This window comes from Loxodonta africana, chromosome 6 (assembly GCF_030014295.1).
Source record: "Loxodonta africana isolate mLoxAfr1 chromosome 6, mLoxAfr1.hap2, whole genome shotgun sequence".
Classification (NCBI taxonomy): Eukaryota; Metazoa; Chordata; class Mammalia; order Proboscidea; family Elephantidae; genus Loxodonta; species Loxodonta africana.
Genome location: NC_087347.1, coordinates 114,437,875 through 114,457,391, shown reverse-complemented (window position 1 = coordinate 114,457,391; position 19,517 = coordinate 114,437,875). Strand labels below are relative to the sequence as shown.

At 35.8% G+C, this 19,517-nt stretch overlaps 1 protein-coding gene across 4 annotated transcripts in view; it reads left to right on the top strand.

The window, feature by feature from the left end:
• RAB3GAP1 (RAB3 GTPase activating protein catalytic subunit 1) overlaps nucleotides 1-19,517 on the top strand; it is a 114,152-nt gene that overhangs the window by 50,543 nt on the left and 44,092 nt on the right. For all 4 annotated transcript variants that reach the window (XM_003405864.4, XM_023543007.2, XM_064287269.1 and 1 more), the window contains 4 exons: nucleotides 1,231-1,363; nucleotides 4,208-4,286; nucleotides 15,581-15,700; nucleotides 16,770-16,935. In XM_003405864.4, the coding sequence (XP_003405912.1) occupies nucleotides 1,231-1,363; nucleotides 4,208-4,286; nucleotides 15,581-15,700; nucleotides 16,770-16,935 (498 nt within the window). The remainder of the gene's footprint in view (nucleotides 1-1,230; nucleotides 1,364-4,207; nucleotides 4,287-15,580; nucleotides 15,701-16,769; nucleotides 16,936-19,517) is intronic.

Sequence of the window (19,517 nt, the reverse complement as noted above, 5' to 3'; positions counted from 1 at the left end):
GCCAATCTTTATGTTAACAATCGAGTGCAGATTGTTTGTGCCACGTAGGGCTCTTGCTGTTGCAATCGAGTCAATTCCCACTCATAGAGACCCTATAGAACAGAGTAGTACTGTCCCATAGGGTTTCCAAGGAGCGGTTGGTGGATTCGAACTGCTCACCTTTTGGTTAGCAGCTGAGCTCTTAACCACTGCACCACCAGGGCCCTTAGAACATTTAAAATATGATTTAACTTAATTCAGAATTATAAATAAATTGTCAGGAACACATATAAAACATTTGAGTGCTATGCATTATATACATCCATGAAAATATTTTTTAAAAATTCAGTAATTTATGGAATCATTGCTTACATATTTTCTACCTAGTTTGGAACTATCTCTGTGCTTGGCAAGTGGTATGGTTGGTATTCCTACTTCATGTGGCACTGTGCTGTCATGAGTGTTTACCTTCCCACTGGAAAGAGTAACTATGGGAGATTTGAGGCCTGGGGAAAAAAATCCTCCTTTACAGTTATTTATATAAGTAAGGGGTTCTTTGGAAGTCTTAATTAAAATGTTTTCTATTTAAGAAGTTCTGTTTAAATGAAAAGATTTGAATGCCAAAGCTTGATAAGAGCTTGAGGAAACCTGTTAAATAAGTACTACAGATAATCACTACATTTAAATTGGTTGTACAGACTGCTTCCTTATGAAACAGTTACTGATCAGCAGTGCTGTGTGCTGTAATATATAGTGATGTTATCAGATTTGAAACTTTTATAATGAAAATGTATTTTTTCAAATGTTTAAAATTTAATGAGTAATTATGAAATATTATGTTTAAATGTAATTTTCAGTTAAAGTAACTAACAGAGATTCTGCTGTCGGTAGAGAGGTTTTATTTGCATGTGGAGAGGCATGAAATTAATTTTGTTTTCATGATTTTATGGACAGACTCATCTCACAGAAAAATTATTTGGAAACTATAATTTTGTAAGTCACTTAATGGCTACCTTTTTAGGGAAATTTCCTATTTAAAGGAATACTGTGATACATACTTTTTAAATAGATTCCTCTTGGTTTTATTCACATGTATATATTTTTTCTTTATTATGTGGAGGATAGCTGCTATAGGATAAAACTTTCAGATTAATTGACAGAAAAAGGGAAAAATTCATGTGGTTAGTAAACGTAATGGTAACTGTTGAATACTTTAAGGTTGATGCTCTTGCATTTTATTTTTAAATTCAGGGTATATTTACTTCTGGCACATGGGAAGAGAAATCAGATGAAATTGCCTTTGCTGACTTCATGTTTTCAGTCACTCATCATTATCTTGTACAAGAATCCAGCGATAAAGAAGGAAAGGATGAATTATTAGAAGGTAAGTTTTTACTGTGTGAATTTTAACTCTTTAACGGTGTTTGTAATTTGGAATCATGAATTTAATTCTCTTAATTCAGCAGTAGCCTCTGGAAGTGTTTTACACGTGCAGACTTGTTTCACCACATCTGAAGTAGAGTATATCTTTTCAAAGAGTTACAGTATACTCACTTTAAGATTAATTAACTCAGCACATATTTATTGAGTACATAACACAAGCTAAAGGTTCCTGGGTGGTGCAGACAGTTTGCTCTCAGCTACTAATTGAAAGATTGGCAGTTCAAATCCACCCAGTGGCACTGTGGAAGAAAGGCCTGGTAATCTATTTCCGTAAGATTACAGGCATTGAAAACCATGGAGCGCAGTTCTACTCTGACACACATGGGGTCACCGTGAGTTAGAATTGGCTCTACAGCAGGGTTTTTGTTTTTTTTTTAAGCATGTGCTGAGTACTCTTCTAAGCCCTGTTGAACCTCTAAGTAAGTAATTTAAGAAACTTACCTTCTAGTAGGGGAGACAGGATCTATAAGTTAAATAACAGTAATAACCCAACAGAACCCAGTGCTATTGAGTCGATTCTGACTCATAGCGACCTTATAAGACAGAGTAGAACTGCCCCATAGAGCTTCCAGGGAGCGCCTGGTGGATTTGAACTGCCAACGCTTTGGTTTGCAGCTGTAGCACTTAACCACTACGCCACCAGGGTTTCCATAAATAGGAGGTAGAAAGTGATAAGTGTATCCCAAAGTAGAGATAAAGCTCTGTTGGTGCTCAGAGGAGAAAAGGTTACTTTTAATTTTGGGAGGTCCAGAGGTGTTGTGGAGAGTGAGGCACCTGAGCTGGACCTTGAAGGAATAAAAAAATATGTATATATAATTTGTCTCTTGATCAGGCAACACGTGTTGTGTTTTATATATACCCCAGATTTTGGCGGCAAACTAAGATTAAAATTCTGGTTTTTCTACTTGATAGCTACTTGACCTTCCTAAGCCTGAATTTTCTCATTTGTAAAATGAAGTAATAATACTTGGAGGGCTAATGTGAAGATTTAATGAGATATTGTACATATGCCCCATCCTAGTACATGGCCCGTGGTAGGTACTCAAAGGTATTTATAGTTGTTAATAGGTCAGATTGTCTGGTCTTTTGATATACTAGTGTATAACAGTGAGTGAGTACGGTATTGAATATATTTTGGACCTATCACTCAAAACCTTTCTTGGTTCACTCAGAAAATAAATATGTAGATTCTGTGTTAATTTTTTTCTGGTCAAAACATTATAATTTATAAGCATAGACACAAAAATATTTGTGTCTTATATAGAAATAAAATTGTATTACCTTTTCTAGTATATATATTCTCACAAACAAAACAATTAGATAGCATGTGCATGGAGATTCATAAACTAGGATAGATAACATTGACCATGTGTACATATGTTTAAAATAATTATATAGAAAGATAAAATAACTAAACCAGAATGTGAGTATGTGTATCTTAGGAGTAAGGGGAAAGGGAAATGTATGCAACTGATAGGAAATGTGATACAGTCCTGAGATTTCCAGGTTCGACATTCTGTTTGTTAATGAAGGAAACTGTTCAAGAGAGAAATTTTCAGCGCTGTTAATTTGAGGAAAGATCATACATCAAGGAAAAGCTGTTGTAGTAATAAGCTCTTTCGTCAGAAGATTTTAAAATAAGAGTGGGAATACTGCTTAGAATCAGTGTATTTCTGAGATGAGCAGATGAAAGGGACTGAGGTATAAGAGAAGATCAGTGAGTTTAAGATAGGTAAGGAATTATCGTTGAACGGGTGTTTGTACTGTGAAGGATTTTTTTGTTTGTTTTAGTTTTGTTGTGATTGAAGCTGTAGCTAATGGTGGAAGTTACAGGCAAATCATCAACTGAGTTAATTTGGGGGTACATGTTTTGTTAAAACGTCATCAGAGGTCAGAAGGTTTGCACACTGATCTTTTATTTAGTTGAAGTTGCTTATTGTTTTTAGTCAAGTGGAGAGTCAAGTCATTAGTGTTCTCCCATTTACTCTTTCAACAAATTAACAGAATATAAATTTCCTAAGCAGTTACAGCTATAGAGCAAAAGGAACTATTTTTATGAACTGCTGTTCCAGTATGGTTTGAATTTATTATGCATTTTAAATATACGTAATAATCACTGGTGTTAGGATCTTGTGGTGGACGTGAATTCAAATGCTGTCAGTTATGTGGGTTAGAAGTGGGAAGCAGGGCAGAAGTTTTACAAGAACATTTAGGGAACTCAGTGGGGCAGAAAAGGCTACTCATGGCAGGAGATGAGTTATCAGACTTCTAAGTAGAATAATACATTTAAAAAAGAAAAAAAAAATTTCTAGTAAGGATGAGGAATTGTATGAGTCATGATTAAGAAGAAAGAAAAATATTATAAATGTAGGCTCTGGTGGCAGAATGGTTAAGCACTTAGCTGCTAACCAAAAGCTTGGCAGTTCAAACTTACCCAGCCAGTCTGCAGGAGAAAGACCTGGTGATCTGCTCGCCTAAAGGTTACAACCTAGAAAACCCTATGACGCAGTTCTCTTCTGTCATATGAGATTGCTATGAGTTGAAATCGATTCGAGGACACTTAACAACAACAAGTAATAGTATGTCTATTTCATAGACTGGCTTTCTTTAAAGAAAAAGAGAGAGAGACCCCCTTGCCTTAAATCTCAAGTTAGCCCTAGATATAAATCTTTAAACAATTGCAAAACTGCATGAGCTAGCAAGACATATGTTTCCTCAAAGCTTATTTTAAAATTCTGCCTTAGAACGAATATACTAACTTTTTCATTATCAAATGTTTTTATAGATGTTATTCCACAATCTATGCAAGATTTGCTATGCATGAATAATGACTTTCCACCAAGAGCGCATTGCCTGGTAAGATGGTATGTATACATTTTACTCAGGTATCTTTTTAGTATGTGTTTCAGCCACGGGCCAGGATCACATCCTCCCCTACCCCAGGTTCAGTGCTTTGCTAGGAGGCCTCACAGGACTCATTATATGGCTAAGATTTATTCCAGTGAAAGGATACAAAGCAAAAATAACAAAGGGAAAAGGTGCATGGTGTGAAGTCCAGAGGAACCCAGTGCAAGCTTCCAAGAGTTCTTTGCCAGTGGACTTGCATGGGACACACTTAACTCCCCTAGTAACAAGTTGTGGCAATACATGTGAAATGTCTGCCAGGGGAGCTTATTAGAGGATCAGGGCTTTTATTCCAGGGTTATTATTGGAGGCGAGTCATGTGGGCACACTCTGACTTGCACCACCAAAATTTCTGACTCCCAGAAGGAAAGCAGATATTCAGCATAAATCATTTTTTTATGCACAGTTAAGGCACTCTATCAGAATGAGAAATCATTGGTGTGAACGGTGGGAATCCTCCTGAAATCCACATTCCCAGACACCAGCCAACAATCAACCTAGAAAGCAGGCCTTTCTAAGAGTAGCAGTAGCAGAGTAGTGTTCTGCTGTTAACTCTTTTCTGCATAGTGTGTTTCATAATCTAGGGTAGTGCCTAGCTATAAATCTAATGCCTGGTACAGAGCATTTAATACTTATTGTTGAAAACTAAATTGAAGTAAAATGAACACCATATAGGAGTCTCTGGGTAGTACAAATGATTAAAATGCTCAGCTGCTAACTGAAAAGTTGGAAGTTTCGGTCTACCCAGAGCTACCTTGGAAGAAAGACCTGGTGATCTGCTTCTGAAAAATGAGCCACTGAAAACCGTATAGAGCACAGTTCTACTCTGATGCACGTGGGGTCACCATATGTTGGAATCGACTCCATGGCAACTGGTTACTGGTTATATGATAAAATTAAAGCTCACTCATGTCCAAACTGTAAAGGTGATACATTAACGTAAGAGATGCATCATATTTAAAAGGTCTCTTCCATCTTTTTCAATTATTCGAAGTGTGTTTGAGCTTTTTTAATTGGGAGGAGGGGCAGGGAGAGGCATTAAAACACCACCACCAAAATGACCCTAGTGTGAGTATTTGGTCCAGAAAGGAGACCTAGTTAAAGACAGTTTACATACTGGTTTTAAATTACTCGATTGGTGTGGGTTGGTGTTTTTGAATTGTTTATTAAAGAAAAATCTGTAAGGGAGGAGAAAATGCCAATATCTGTGTTTTTTTTTTTTCTTGATTTCACTGGGATTACTTTAACAAGTAGACTACGTGGCACATTAAAAAAAAAAAAGAGGAAAATTATTTGTGAGTACAAAGAAACTGGGTGTTTCATAAATATTCCTGTTATTTTAGTGTGATCTTTTAAAAGCTATGAATTTTAACAATGTAAAAAACTAAAAAAAAATTTACTGAGTACATTAAATTATCAATTATTTAAATCCTTCTAGATTCTCTTCTGATCTTTTAAGATGAGAATACATGCATTTAACGTGGTTAAATGTACAGGAAGGCAGCGTGGTGTCATAGAGCATGGAACTTTGCATGCACTTATTTAGTCAACATTAATCGAATACCTCACTCTTGGGCCAGGCACTGAGGTAGAAGAACAATACGTTCAGTTCCTAGTTCAGGTACTATCTCTGCAACCTGGGCAAGTTACTTAATTTCTCTCAGTTTGCGTCTACATTGGTAAATTCAAGAAAATAAATTATATACATGTTTTTAAGGTAGTTGTAAGCATTAAATAACGTAATGGTTCGGAGTTGGTTTATCAAAATCTGAATGCTGTTATATAATTTCTGTTCAGTTTTTTATATGTATTTTCCAGTACTGTCTGGCACATAGTCCATGGTTAAAAAAATTCGTTGAATGAATAAATAAAACCTTTCTATGTTTTAATGTAAATCACTTGTCTGTAGTTTTTTTAACCTTCCCACTTTTTATAATTTTTCTTTAACATACAGTAAAATTGACTTTTATTGTGAACAATTCTGTGAATTATATAGATTTTTGTAACTACTACCTCAAACAGGATATAGAACAGCTCCGTGACAAAAACAATCTCTGTCAAGTAGTCCATTTATAGTAGCGTCCTCCTCATATCCTTATAACCTCTGGCAATCACTGTGTTCTTTGTCACTATAGCCTTGTCTTTTTAAGAATCCTATATAAATGGACTTACACAGTATATAACCATTTGAGATTGGCATCTTTCACTTACATAGTACATTTGAGATCCTTTTGAAGTGGTTATAGCAGTATTGCTTACTGAATAATATTTCATTGTAAGGCTGTACCAATTTATTCATTCGTTCACCTTCTGAAAGATATTAGGATTGTTCGTGTACAGACTTGTGTGAAAATAGGTTTTCAATTCACTTGGGAAATACCTAGAGTGGGATTGCTAAGTCATATGGTAAGTATATGTTTATAAACTACAAAACTGATTTCCAGAGTGGCGCTCCCACCAGTGTATGAGAGTCCCAGTTGCTCTGCCTCCTCATCAGCACTGGGTATTGGGATTATTTTTTATTTTGGCCATTCTAATAGGTGTGTAGCAGCATCTCAGTTTAATTTTAATTATGAACATCTTTGTATGTGCTTATTTGCACATACTTTATGGTGAAGTGTCTTTTCAAGTCTTTTGCCCATTTTTCGATTGAGTCATTTGTTATTGTTGAGTTTTGAAAATTCTTTATATATTCTGGATACAAATCCTTTTTCAAATGTGTGATTTGCAAGTGTTTTCTTCCAGACCATAGCTTATCTTTTCACTCTCTTAGCATTGTCTTTTCCAGAACAAAAGTTTTTAAATTTGATAAAGTTCAGTTTATCAATTTTTTACTTTATGCATTGTGGTTTTGGTGTCATGTCCTTCAGGTTATAAAACCTTCTCTTACTTATTTTAAACAAACTTTTTATTTTGGAATAATTTTAGGTTTGCAGAAAAGTTGCAAAGATAGTACAGACTGTTTCAGTATATGCCTCACTTAATTTTCTCTATTTTTAACATTTTATATTACCATGATACATTTGTCAAAACTGAGAAACCAACGTTGGTATGTTGTTATTAGCTAAACTTGACTGAACAAGTTTTTTTCCAGTAATGTCTATTTTCTATTCCAGAATCCCAGCCAGGATACCATATTGCATTTTGTCATCATGTCTCCTTAGTCTTCTCGAGTCTCTGAAAATTTTTGTCTTTCCTTGTTTTTCATGACCTTGACAGTTCTGAGGAGCACTAGTTAGGTATTTTGTACAGTGTCCCTCAGTCTTTTTGTTAGAAGTGTTTTATCATGATTAGACTGGGGTTAGGAGTTTCAGGGAAGAGTACCACAGAGGTGAATTGCTGTTTTTGTCACATTATATCGGAGGGTACATGCTGTTAACATGATTTATCACAGGTGATGTTAACCATAAGGTGCCCTGGTGGTGCAGTGGTTAAGTACTCAGCTGCTAACTGAACAATCACTGTTCAAATGCACCAGCTGCTCTGTGGGAGAAAGATGTGGCAGTCGGTTTCCATAAAGATTACAGCCTTCAAAACCCTATGGGAAAGTTCTGCTCTGTCCTGTAGGGTCACTGTAAGTTAGAATTGACAGGACTGCAGTGGGTGGGACTGTTAACCTTGATCACCTAGGCAATTCTGCTGTGCTTTATTCTAAAAGTTTTATGCTTAGAGTTTACATTTATATTATCCATTTCAAGTTAATTTTTGTCTAAGGTATGAGGCTTAAGTCAAGACTGTTTTTTTAATATATGGATATCCAGTTATTCCAACACTGTTGAAAAGAGTATCCTATCTCTTTTGAACTGCCTTTCTACTGTAGCCATATATGTGTGGGTCTGTGTGTAGACCCACATATGAATTCAGTCTGTATGCTGAGCGAATAATCAGAGAAGATGGACTATATGAAGAAGAATGCAGCATCAGGATTGGAGGAACACTCATTAACAACTTGCAATATGCACATGACACAACCTTTCCTGCTGAAAGTGGATAGGACTTGAAGCATTTACTAATGAAGTTCAAAGACTACAGCTTTCAATATTGGATTACACCTCAATATAAAGAAAACAAAAATCCTCACAACTGCACCAGTAAGCAACATCACGATAAACAGAGAAAAGATTGAAGCTGTCAGGGATTTCATTTTACTTGGAACCACAATTAATGCCCATGGAAGTAGCAGTCAAGAAATCAAACAAAGTATTTCATTGGGCAAATCTGCTGCAAAAGACCTCTTACAAGTGTTAAAAAGCAAAGATGTCACTTTGCGGACTAAGGTGTGCCTAACGCAAGCCATGGTATTTTCACTTGCCTCTTATGCATGTGAAAGCTGGACAGTGATTAAGGAGAACCAACGAACTGATGCATTTGCATTATGGTGTTGGCAGAGGATACTGAATATACCGTGGACTCCAGAAGAAGGAACAAATGTGTCTTGGAAGAACTGTAGTCAGAATGCTCCTTAGAAGCAAGGATGGCAAGACTTTGTCTCACGTTACTTTAGACATGTTATGAGGAGGGACGAGTCCCTGAAGAAGGACATGTTTGGTAGAGGGTTGGCACAGTGGCTGCAACAACAGGCTCAAACACAGCAATGACTGTGAGGATGGCCCAGGATTGGGCAGCCGTTCGTTCTGTTGTTCATGGGGTCTCTGTGAGTAGGAGCCAACTCGATAGCACCTGACTAGGCACTCCATCCTGTGTTTTGATCTGTGCACTTCCCTTCTTTGGTACCATAATGTCTTAATTTGTATATACTTAAAATAAGTCAAAGTTGATATGATTCCTTCAGCTTTGTTTTTCAAATTTTTTTTTTACTGTTCTAGTTCCTTTGCTATTCCGTTCACTTTTTAGGATTGTTTTGCCCATCAAAAAAGTCCTGCTGAGATTTTGTTTAGAATTGCCTTAAGTCTATAGATCAATTTGGGGAGAATTGACATCTTTACTATGCTGAGTCTTCCTTTTATGAACATGGTCAGTGTCTCTAATTATTCAGGTCTTTGATTTCTTTCATCAGCATTTTGTAATTCTCAGCACACAGATCCTGTATATGTTTTATTAAATTTATACCTAAGTATTTCTTTTTCTTTCTTCCTTTTCTGTTTGAGGAGCTATTATGATGGTATTATTTTTTAAATTTTGATTTCACATTGTTGCTGGTATGTAAGAATATGATTGATTTTTGCACATTGAGCTTGTATCCTGTGAGTTCGCTACATTGAATTTTTAGTTCTATGAGGTTTTTTGTAGCTTCTTTGGGATTTTCTATGTAAACCATCATGTTGTCCACAAATAGAATTTTATTTCTTCCTTTCCAATCTCTGCCTTTCCCCGCCCCCCTTATGCTTTTGCACTGGCTAGGGCTTCCAATAAAATATTGAATAGTGGTGGTGAGAGTGGATGTCTGCCTTGTTCCCAATCTCAGAGAGAAAGTATTTACTCTCTTACCATTACGTATGACGTTAGCTATCGGTTTTTTTAGATGCCCCTTAGTAGATTAAGAAAGCTCTCATCAGAAGCCAGAGGAGGACAGTAGCTGGTTGAGTGGACACAGGGAATACAGGGTGGAGAGGAGAAGTGTGCTGTCCCATTAGGAAGAGAGCAGCTAGGAGTACATAGCAAGGTGTGTATAAGTTTTTGTATAGAGAGACTGGCTTCGTTTGTAAACTTCCACTTAAAGCACAGTAAATTAAAAAGTTCTCATCTTTTTTTGATTTTTGTCATTTTCAAAAAATAATATTTTGTGTTTTCAGGGAAGGTTTACACAGCAGTTTAGGTTCCCATTCAATAATTGCTACAGGTTGTTCAGTAACATCAGTTACAGTTTTCATTATGTGTGAACATTCTCATTTCTGTTCTGGTTATTCCGTTTCCATTAATCTATAGTTTTCCTACCCCCTTGCATTCTCATCTTTGTTTTAAAGTAATTGTTGACTGTTTGGTCTCATATAGGTCATTTTTTAAAAGGAGTACAATACTTATGGGTGATATTTGTTATTTTTTGAACAAATTTGTTATTTAGCTACAAGGCGACCTCAGGGGTTAGTTTCAGTTCAAGGTTCGAAGAGTATCTCAGGGCAGTAGTCTCAGAGAGTCCTCCAGTTTCAACCAATCCAGTAGATTTGTTTGTTAATTTGTTTGTTTTTAAAGGAATTTGAGGTTTTGTTCTACTTTTTTCTCCCCTTCTGTCAGGGTCCATCTGTTGTGGCCCTGATTATAGAACAGTTAGTAGTGGAGCCAGTCACCATCTTGTCCTGGTCACAAGGTAGATGAGGCTGTAGGTTGTATAGACGGTTTGTCCTGTAGACTAGTTTCTTCTTTGAGCCTTTGGTTTCCTTCTTTCTCTTTTGCTCCAAACGAGTAGAGACCAATAGTTGTATTTTAGATGACCACTTGCAAGCTTTTAAGACACTGCTTACCAAACTAGGATGTGGTATATAACTTTATGAACTACATTATGCCAACTGACCAAGATGTCCCATGAGACTGTGGTTTTAGTCCTTCAGACCCAGAAATTCAATCCCATTAGGTGTTTGGTTATGTCTAAAAAGTATCTGTAACTGTGCCACCTGTGTGCTTTATTACATATATGAATATATGCGTACAGTCACATAGATGCATATACATATACATACACCTATACGTACACACATGTACATACCTATACACATATATGCCCTCATACATATGTATATACCCACTGTCATGGATCGAATTGTGTCCTCCAAATATGTGTGTGTACTTGGCTAAGCCATGATTCTCAGTATTGTGTGGCTGTCCTCCATTTTGTGATCTGATAATCCTAGGTGTTATAAATCCTAACCTCTCTGATATTAATGAGGCAGAATTAGAGGGCAGTTATGTTAATAACGCAGGACACAATCCACAGGATTATGTTGTATCTTACCTCAACCGCTTTTGAGATATAAAAGAGAGAAGTGAGCAGAGAGGGAAGGGACCTCATTACCACTAAGCAGGAAGAGCCAGGAGTGGAGCACATCCTCTAGACTCGAGGTCCCTGTGCTGAGCATAAGCTCCTAGACCTAGGGAAAGATTGATGATAAGGACCTTCCCCCAGAGCTGGCAGAGAGAGAAAGCCTTGCTCTGGAGCTGGCACCCTGAACTTGGACTTCTAGCCTCCTAAACTGTGAGAGAATAAACTTCTGTTTGCTAAAGCCATCCACTCGTGGTATTTCTGTTATTTCAGCACTACGTAACTAAGACACCCACACATGTACTTTTTGGTTGTTTTGCCGTTGGTTCAAAATTATATATGATATGTCATAGCAATTACCAGCAGGTTTTTTTTTTTTCTTGTGTACTTTATAGTGGAATCATTTACCTATTTTTGTCATTTTAAATTCTGTTGAGAGTTTTTATCATGAATGGTTGTTGAATTTTGTCAAATGCCCTTTCTGCTTCAGTTGATAAGATAGTTTGGTATTTTTTCTTTAGAGTTTTAATATGGTGGATTATATTGATTGATTTTTGGATATTTAACGAAGACAGTCCCTACTTGTTTATGATGTAATTTATACACACACACGGCTGGATTTCATATGGTGATACTTTGTTGAGAACTTTAGCATTTGTGTTCATTAGGGATATTGGTCTGTAGTTTTCTTATACTTCTCGATTTTGGTATCAGACTAATACTTGTCTTATAAAGTGAGTTGGGTTGTGTTTTCTCCTGTTTTCTGGGAGAGATTGTGTAACATTGGTGTTCATTAAATGTTTGCTAGAATTTGCCATTGAAACTCTCTGGGCCTTCTGTTCTCTCTTTATTGGGGTGGCAATCCTTTATAGGGTCCAGGCTTTAAGCAGAAGTCTCAGTTCCAGTTCCTTGCCTCATGCACACCTGTAACCCTGAGTGGCCGTTCAAAATATTACAACCTCTGTACTGATTTGGATTGATGCAAAACTCATGTACAGATAATACTTGAATAAATCTAAAGGATACAGAAGGAAGCTGGTTCACTTAGGATACGTAGCAGAGTGATTGGTGGCACTATCCAGAAGACGTACAACTTCCCAGGCCCAGTGCTTCATAAGCAGGTATACAGTTGTAGATGATAGTGTTTGACTGATATTATGCTTCTGTAAGCAGTTTCCAGGTGTCGCTATATTTATATTTATGAGACTCTGGAATTCTCGAACATAGACTAGCCAGGATACATGCCAGAGACCACCTCTCCTGGGCCAGGTATACCTCATCATTCTCAGAGTGATATAATTCATATTATAACTGCTATGCTAAAATATGTGGTATTCTCAGACATAAACAGCCTTTTCTTTTCTTCCATCATTCTTAGCCTCCCCAGTTTGTCACGACATGGTCTAAGTATATTCCTAAACTTAATAATGCTGAACTAGAAGAAGGGTCAGTTTTGCAGACATCTCTATGAGTCACACTAACAGGTTTTTAGCAGCTAAAAAGGCTTATCCTGTAAAATCCCAGCCCCCAGTCCTTACCCGTTAGGGCCTGTCTCCAGAGCTGATAATTCCCTGGGTTTCTTCAGTGCCAATTTGGATTCTTACTTCTGCCTTTTACAGACAGTTTCCGCACCATGGGATAAATGTTCTTATAGAGAGCAGCACAGGGTTTGATGTAAACTGATGTCAACAGATTAACCCATTGCTGTTGAGTCGATTGCGACTTATAGCGACCCTATAGGACAGAATAGAACTACCCTAGGCACTGGGGTGGGGGTTTGGGGATAGGGTTTCCAATACTGCAGTCTTTTTGGAAGCAGACTGCCACAGATTTCTCCCATTCAGCAGCTGGTAGGTTTGAACAGCTTACCTTTCGGTTAGCAGCCGAGTGCTTAACCACTGTGCATCCAGGCCTCCTGTAGACCAATTAACCAAAAAAACAAATTAGGTCAGGAAAATGTTTTCAAAAGAGGTGATACCTCACCTGAATTCTGAAAGACAAGTGAATATAAGCTAGACGAAGTCAGGTAAAAAGATGTTCAAGGCGTAAGGAATGGCATTAGTAGAGATGAGGATTCCCAAATGAACTTGAAAACTGCCTATGATTTTTCAAGCCTGGAGTATAGCAGACGAGTTGAGAATGGCAAACAATGAGAAGAACCTTGGTATCTGGGTATATAGTATAGTTATCTTATTTCGGGGTATAGTGGATACAAGGAAAGATAGAAAATTTCTGGAAGAATACCAAAGAAACTGTTGGCAGTGGTTTTATTCTCGTGTGGGGGATGGCCAGGGGGTACATTCACCAGTTTTTTGTTGTTTCTTCCTTGGACATTCCAAAAAAAAACTATTTTTAAAAACCTTTAGAGCTTAAAATTTACAGCTCTTGGTTCTTTCCAGTATTTAATGCTGCCTGTACATAAACACTTTTTATTTCAGGGATAGGAGGGTGGAGGAGATGAAATGAGAAGTAATTGCCATCTAAGCAATAAACATTGATTAGACTTTTTAAAAATCTTTATTTATTGCTATTTGGGAGATTTCTTGAGAATAAAAATAAGCATTTGTAACTATTTACATACCCAGAGATTAAAATAAATTAGGCAAACAAGTAACACCTTTCATAAGTTATTTTATTATCTTTTAAATTATTAAATAAAAATACATCGAGGAGTAGATAGCAGAGGGATTTTCAGTAGGCAGGGTTGCCAAACTTTACATGTTTGTAAAATTTGGTGCATATATGAGACTTTAAAGTCCTTGAGAAATAAGTTTTCATTATTGTAAGATAGTTATATCAGTAGTAAGCTCTTTCCTGATAATTTTATGACTTTTATCTAGTATGTGTTATTGAGTAGAAGAATATAAGAATTTCTTAGTTAGGATACCTAATAAACAGTGTTCTCATTATTACGCAGCATAAGAACATCCTAGCTCATATTTTTCTGTAATGTGGGGAATCTATCGTAGAATTTATCTTCCCACATGGCTGACTTAACACGGTCGTTTAATTAAAGCAAGATTTCAGTGCTTCCTTTCTTTTATTTTGGAAATTTAACTTAAAAAAAAAGTATTGTGGTAAAATATATGTAACAAAATTTGCTATTTTAACCGTTTTTATGTGTATACTTACCGATTTTAGATATTTCATGTAAGTGGAATCATATAGTATTTGACTTTTCTCAGACAGCATGTATTAGAATAATATTCCATTGTATGGATATACCACATTTTGTTTATCTCTTTGTGAGTAGGAAACCCTGGTGGCATGGTGGTTAAGTGCTAGGCTGCTAACCAAGAGGTCAGCAGTTCAAATCCGCCAGGTGCTCCTTGGAAACTCTCTGGGGCAGTTCTACTCTGTCCTATAGGGTCGCTATGAGTCGGAATCGACTCGACGGCAGTGGGTTTGGTTTTTGGGTTTTCTTTGTGAGTAATACTGCTGTGAACATTGGCATACAAGTCTGTGTTTGAGTCTCTGCTTCCAATTCTTTTGAGTATATATACCTAGGAGTGAAATTGCTGAGATATATGGTGATTCTATGTTTAATTTTTTGAGGATCTGCCAAACTGTTTTCTATAGCAGTTGTACTATTTTACCAGCAATGAGTAAGAGTTCCAATTTCTTCATACCCTCTGCAACACTTGTTATTATTATTATTATTTTTAATAATAATAGCTGTTCCACTGGGAGTGAAGTGGTTTCTGATTGTGGTTTTGATTTACATTTCCCCAGTGACTAATAATGTTGTACTTCTTTTCATGTGCTTATTGGCCATTTTGCATATTTTCTTTAGAGAAATTTCTATTCAAGTCCTTTGCCGATTCTGTAATTGTGTTGATGGTCTTTTTGTTGTTGAGTTGTAGGATTTCTTTATATATTCTGGATATTAAACCCTTATCAGATAAATGGTTCGCAAATATTTTCTCCCGTTCTGTAGGTTGTCATTTCACTTTCTTGATAATGTCCCTTGGTGTACAAAAGATTTTAATTTTGATGAAGTCCAACTTTTATCTATTGGAAACTTAAATTTTAAGGCAAATTATTTGATGTTCTCTCTTTCATCATTTCAGCTAATTATGTCTAATATGTAAAGAATAGAGGTGAGATGATAGGTGAATGATAGAAGTGGTTTCTCTAAATAGGAAATTCAACATTGGTATTCGCTTAGTTGTCACTAAAAAAAGACACACTTTGTAGTTCAGACCTGACCTCTTAAATATCCTATGGGGAAATTTTTTCATGATTTTCAAATAATGAAGTTTTGTATTCTGAAGTGTTTCCCTGTTTAATGGGGGTAATTCTTTTTTTTTTTTTTTTGAGGTATGGACTACGTGAATTTGTGGTGATTGCTCCTGCTGCAAACAGTGATGCTGTTCTCAGCGAATCTAAGTGCAATCTTCTTCTGAGTTCTGTTTCTATTGCTTTGGGAAACACTGGCTGGTGGGTAGACATTTTGAAAAATATAAACAATAAGGTTAAATATTTAATAATAATTTATGAAAAAACAGTTAATAAATGTTAGTTTTTAAAAAGTACTATTAGGACTGTAATACATATACGTGTATATTTTATTATATTGGAATTTTGTATGTAAGGATAAAAGTGATAAGACCGTTACAGAAGGCATTTCTAAAGGAAAATTTATTAAAATGTTCAGTATATATTTGAGATGAAGAATAAATTGTATCACTTATTGTGCTTTGTTTTTGAAAGCATAGTTTATCTACATTTTGTTGTAAAATATAATTTTAAAATTTTCGCACTTTCAGGTATGATTTGCAATAAATCTGTTTAAAAATCTATTTTCAGATATTTAGTGTGATAGTTCCTATTCTAAAAGGGAACTGTTTAAGAAAATGTAATTTGTTTAATCAGTATTCTATTTTGATTTATATTTCATTTGCATATCAAATAGAGTGAGAGATACTACATGTAAACTTACTGAGGAAATAATAACTTCAGTTTTTGTATAAATTTTGTACAAATTTTGTGTAATTTGTGCTTTATAGTCTATCAAGTGAATAATGTGGGCTCTACTTTAAGGAATGATTTAGAATGTTACTAACATAGCATTATTAGCTTGGGGAAAGTATTATATATTTATAAAATAAAAGTATTATTTGAATTATTTAATCCTGTGAATCAGGTTTTATTATAAATTTTGAAAAGACTAATGAAATATGATCACTTTTATTTAAGAAAACTTTTAATTCTGCTGTTTTATCACTTTTAACCATTTTTAAACAGGTGATTTTTCTGACTAATCAAAGTCACTAGATGATAGTTTCTTTAGTTTATTGGTGTGAGGAGAAAAGTAACCAGGAGCAGCTATGTTATAAATATAAATCTGGTTTTTTTTGAATAATTTCTTGTTTACTACTTTTCAATATTTGAGATTCAAAAATTTATCAATAAAATAGTGTAACACTGGGAAATTTTGAGAATTGGGAATTGTTCACTATTTAATGAATGAACCTGAAGCATATTCTTACTTTATCATGTCCTGCAGTCAGGTGCCACTCTTCGTGCAAATACATCACAAATGGCGAAGAATGTATGTGGGAGAATGTCAGGGCCCTGGTGTCCGAACTGATTTTGAAATGGTTCATCTTCGAAAAGTGCCAAATCAGTACACTCACTTATCAGGTCTGCTGGATATCTTCAAGTCAAAGATTGTAAGTTTGCATTGGTATTTTCAGTCTTATATATAGATGTTTCTCTGTAATATCAATAATGTAATAATTTATAAGATGTAATTTACTGTATGAACTACAGTGTATGTTTAAAGAAACAAAATATCCAATTAGATTTTTAGTGCACAGTGTTAAAGAAACAGATAATTAAACTGATTTTTGTTTGTTCATTCTGTTAGTATTTATCTACTATGGTATGTCTTTCTACTCCTTGTTCTCTAAGTATTGCCAGCCTCCCCAGCCCCCAGGACTTCAGGTAACTGCTTGTTTGAGGCTTTGGCTATGAGCTTCTTGAGGAACTTAATTTCATAAAAATGTGTTTTCAGTTTTGAGGCCCTAAAATAGTGTAGTGACAGGATTATAAATGCGGTTGACATTTAAAAAAGAGAGAGAAAAAAGTGACACATGTACCAGGATAGGCGATTTAAGTAAAATAAAAGCTTCCCTTTGTCTTTCAGTCTATTTCCTCAGAATAGCTATTGTTAAAAAAAAAATCATAGAAACATATATTTTAGAGAGTTTCATGTATATATGTAATATTTAAAACAAACAAACAAAAAAGACTTCCTAGACTCTGAAATAACTTAAATACTGCAGAATTCTACTTTGGTGTTTTGGGAAATTTTTGAGAAAGGCAATTAGATGTTAATTTCTACTGTATTCATTTTCCTTTCCTCTAATCAGAAGTCTTAAATAATATTTAAATACCTTACATCAAATTTTTGGTCAGATGCAAATACTCTACTACTTATTAAAAAAAGTTAATAAAGATTATTTTTGTGGATTTAAAAAAATATTTTGTGTGGTTTCAGTGGAAGTTTATACAGCAAATTACCATTTAACAAATTGTTCAGTGTCATTGGTTACATTTTTTAGTCTGTCAACATTCTCTTTATTTCTGTCTGGTTATTTCATTTCTAGTAATCTGCCCCTTTGCCTTTTCATCTTTGTTTTAGAGGAAATGTTTACCATTTACCACCGAATTATTTTATGTTTGTGATTTTTTGATGATGTCATGCTTTTTCACTAATTGAATGCATGCTGAATCATTGAGCATTGGTAATTTTTTGTTATGTGTTAAGGGTTTTTATGAATATCATGTGGAACATGTATGTCCCTGTGGACTCTAGTGGTAGATTTTTTGAAATGAGGCAGGGAAAAAATGTTTTTTTCTTATCACTTATATTTTGAATGAAAAATCTGAAAACGTGGGGTAACACATAAAGGCTGCGCCTGACTGTTGTTCCAGTCTGCTGCTTCTTAGTGCTGCGTTCTCCGCACCACCTTCTGGTTGACCTGGCAGGTAAATCTTTCCAACCTGTACAAGCTGGACGTTATCTGGCACCTCACTGCTCCTTTGCTTGTTCCTGACAAGATATGAGGGTCTTCCTTTGCTTTTGGTTTCCTGGGCCACACTAAACTGTCTAATGAGAGTGGTCCTGAAGTTGGCGACACCTACCCCCGTACACTGCTTTGAGCCGTAAAATGACTAATCCACTTGAATAGTGAATTATTTCACTTGAGTCGTCCTGGAAGCTACACCTTCCCAATGATACACAAGAAATAATTAATAAACTTACAAACCTTATCCTTCTGTTTACAATGCTGAGAGATGAAAAATAAAAATGGCACTTATCTGTCCTGTGGGAACGAAGTACGTCAAGAATGCACTCTTATACCGCTTTGAGCCGTAAAATAACTTACTCACTTGAATATTGCCTCATCCTGGAAACTGCACCTTTCCAACAGCGCACAGAAAATGAGTAAACTTGCAAGCCTTATCCTTCTGTTTAGAATGCTGAGAGGCAAAAAATGAAAATGGCACTTGTGTGTACCTTTAGGAATGAAGTACATCTAGAATGTGCACTTATACTGTTTTGAGTACCAAATCGTGGAAACCATACCTTCCTGCTAACACGTGGGAAATAGTGAGTGTACTTACAACACTTATCCTGTGGTACAGAAGCCCAGAATGAACAGAAGTTTCACAAAATCACCCTTCCAGGATGCATACCTCATACAGATGTCTCAACACTTAAATGTGCACTAGTCGATTTCCTGATTTTTCAGGTAGTTACAAAAGCCCCAGCCCCTACACCAGCACATATTAAAGTGGTACTAATGCCTGCCAATAAGCCTCCAGAGACAGAAAATGTACATGGTACTTCTATGTACTATTAGTTACGAAAGTATTTTAAAGGGACATGGTACTTACAGGTGGTACTTATTTTATGAGCCAATTTGTTTTTTAGCTAAAAGGTGACCTCAGGGAATAGTCTCAGTTCAAAGTTTAAAGAGTACCTCACAACAATTCTCTTGGGGAGACTTCCAGTGTCAACTGGTCCAGTAAGCCTGAACTTTTTAATAATTTGAGTTTTGTTCCACATTTTTCTCCCATTTTAGCAGGATCCATCTATTGTGTACCTGATTAGAACAATCGAGAGTGGTAGCTGGGCACCATCTAGTTCTTCTGGTCTCAGGGTAGGTGAGGTTGTGGTTCCTGTAGATTGTTAGTCCTGTAGACTAATTTCTTCTCTGTGTCTTTGGTTTCTTTCTTTCTCTTT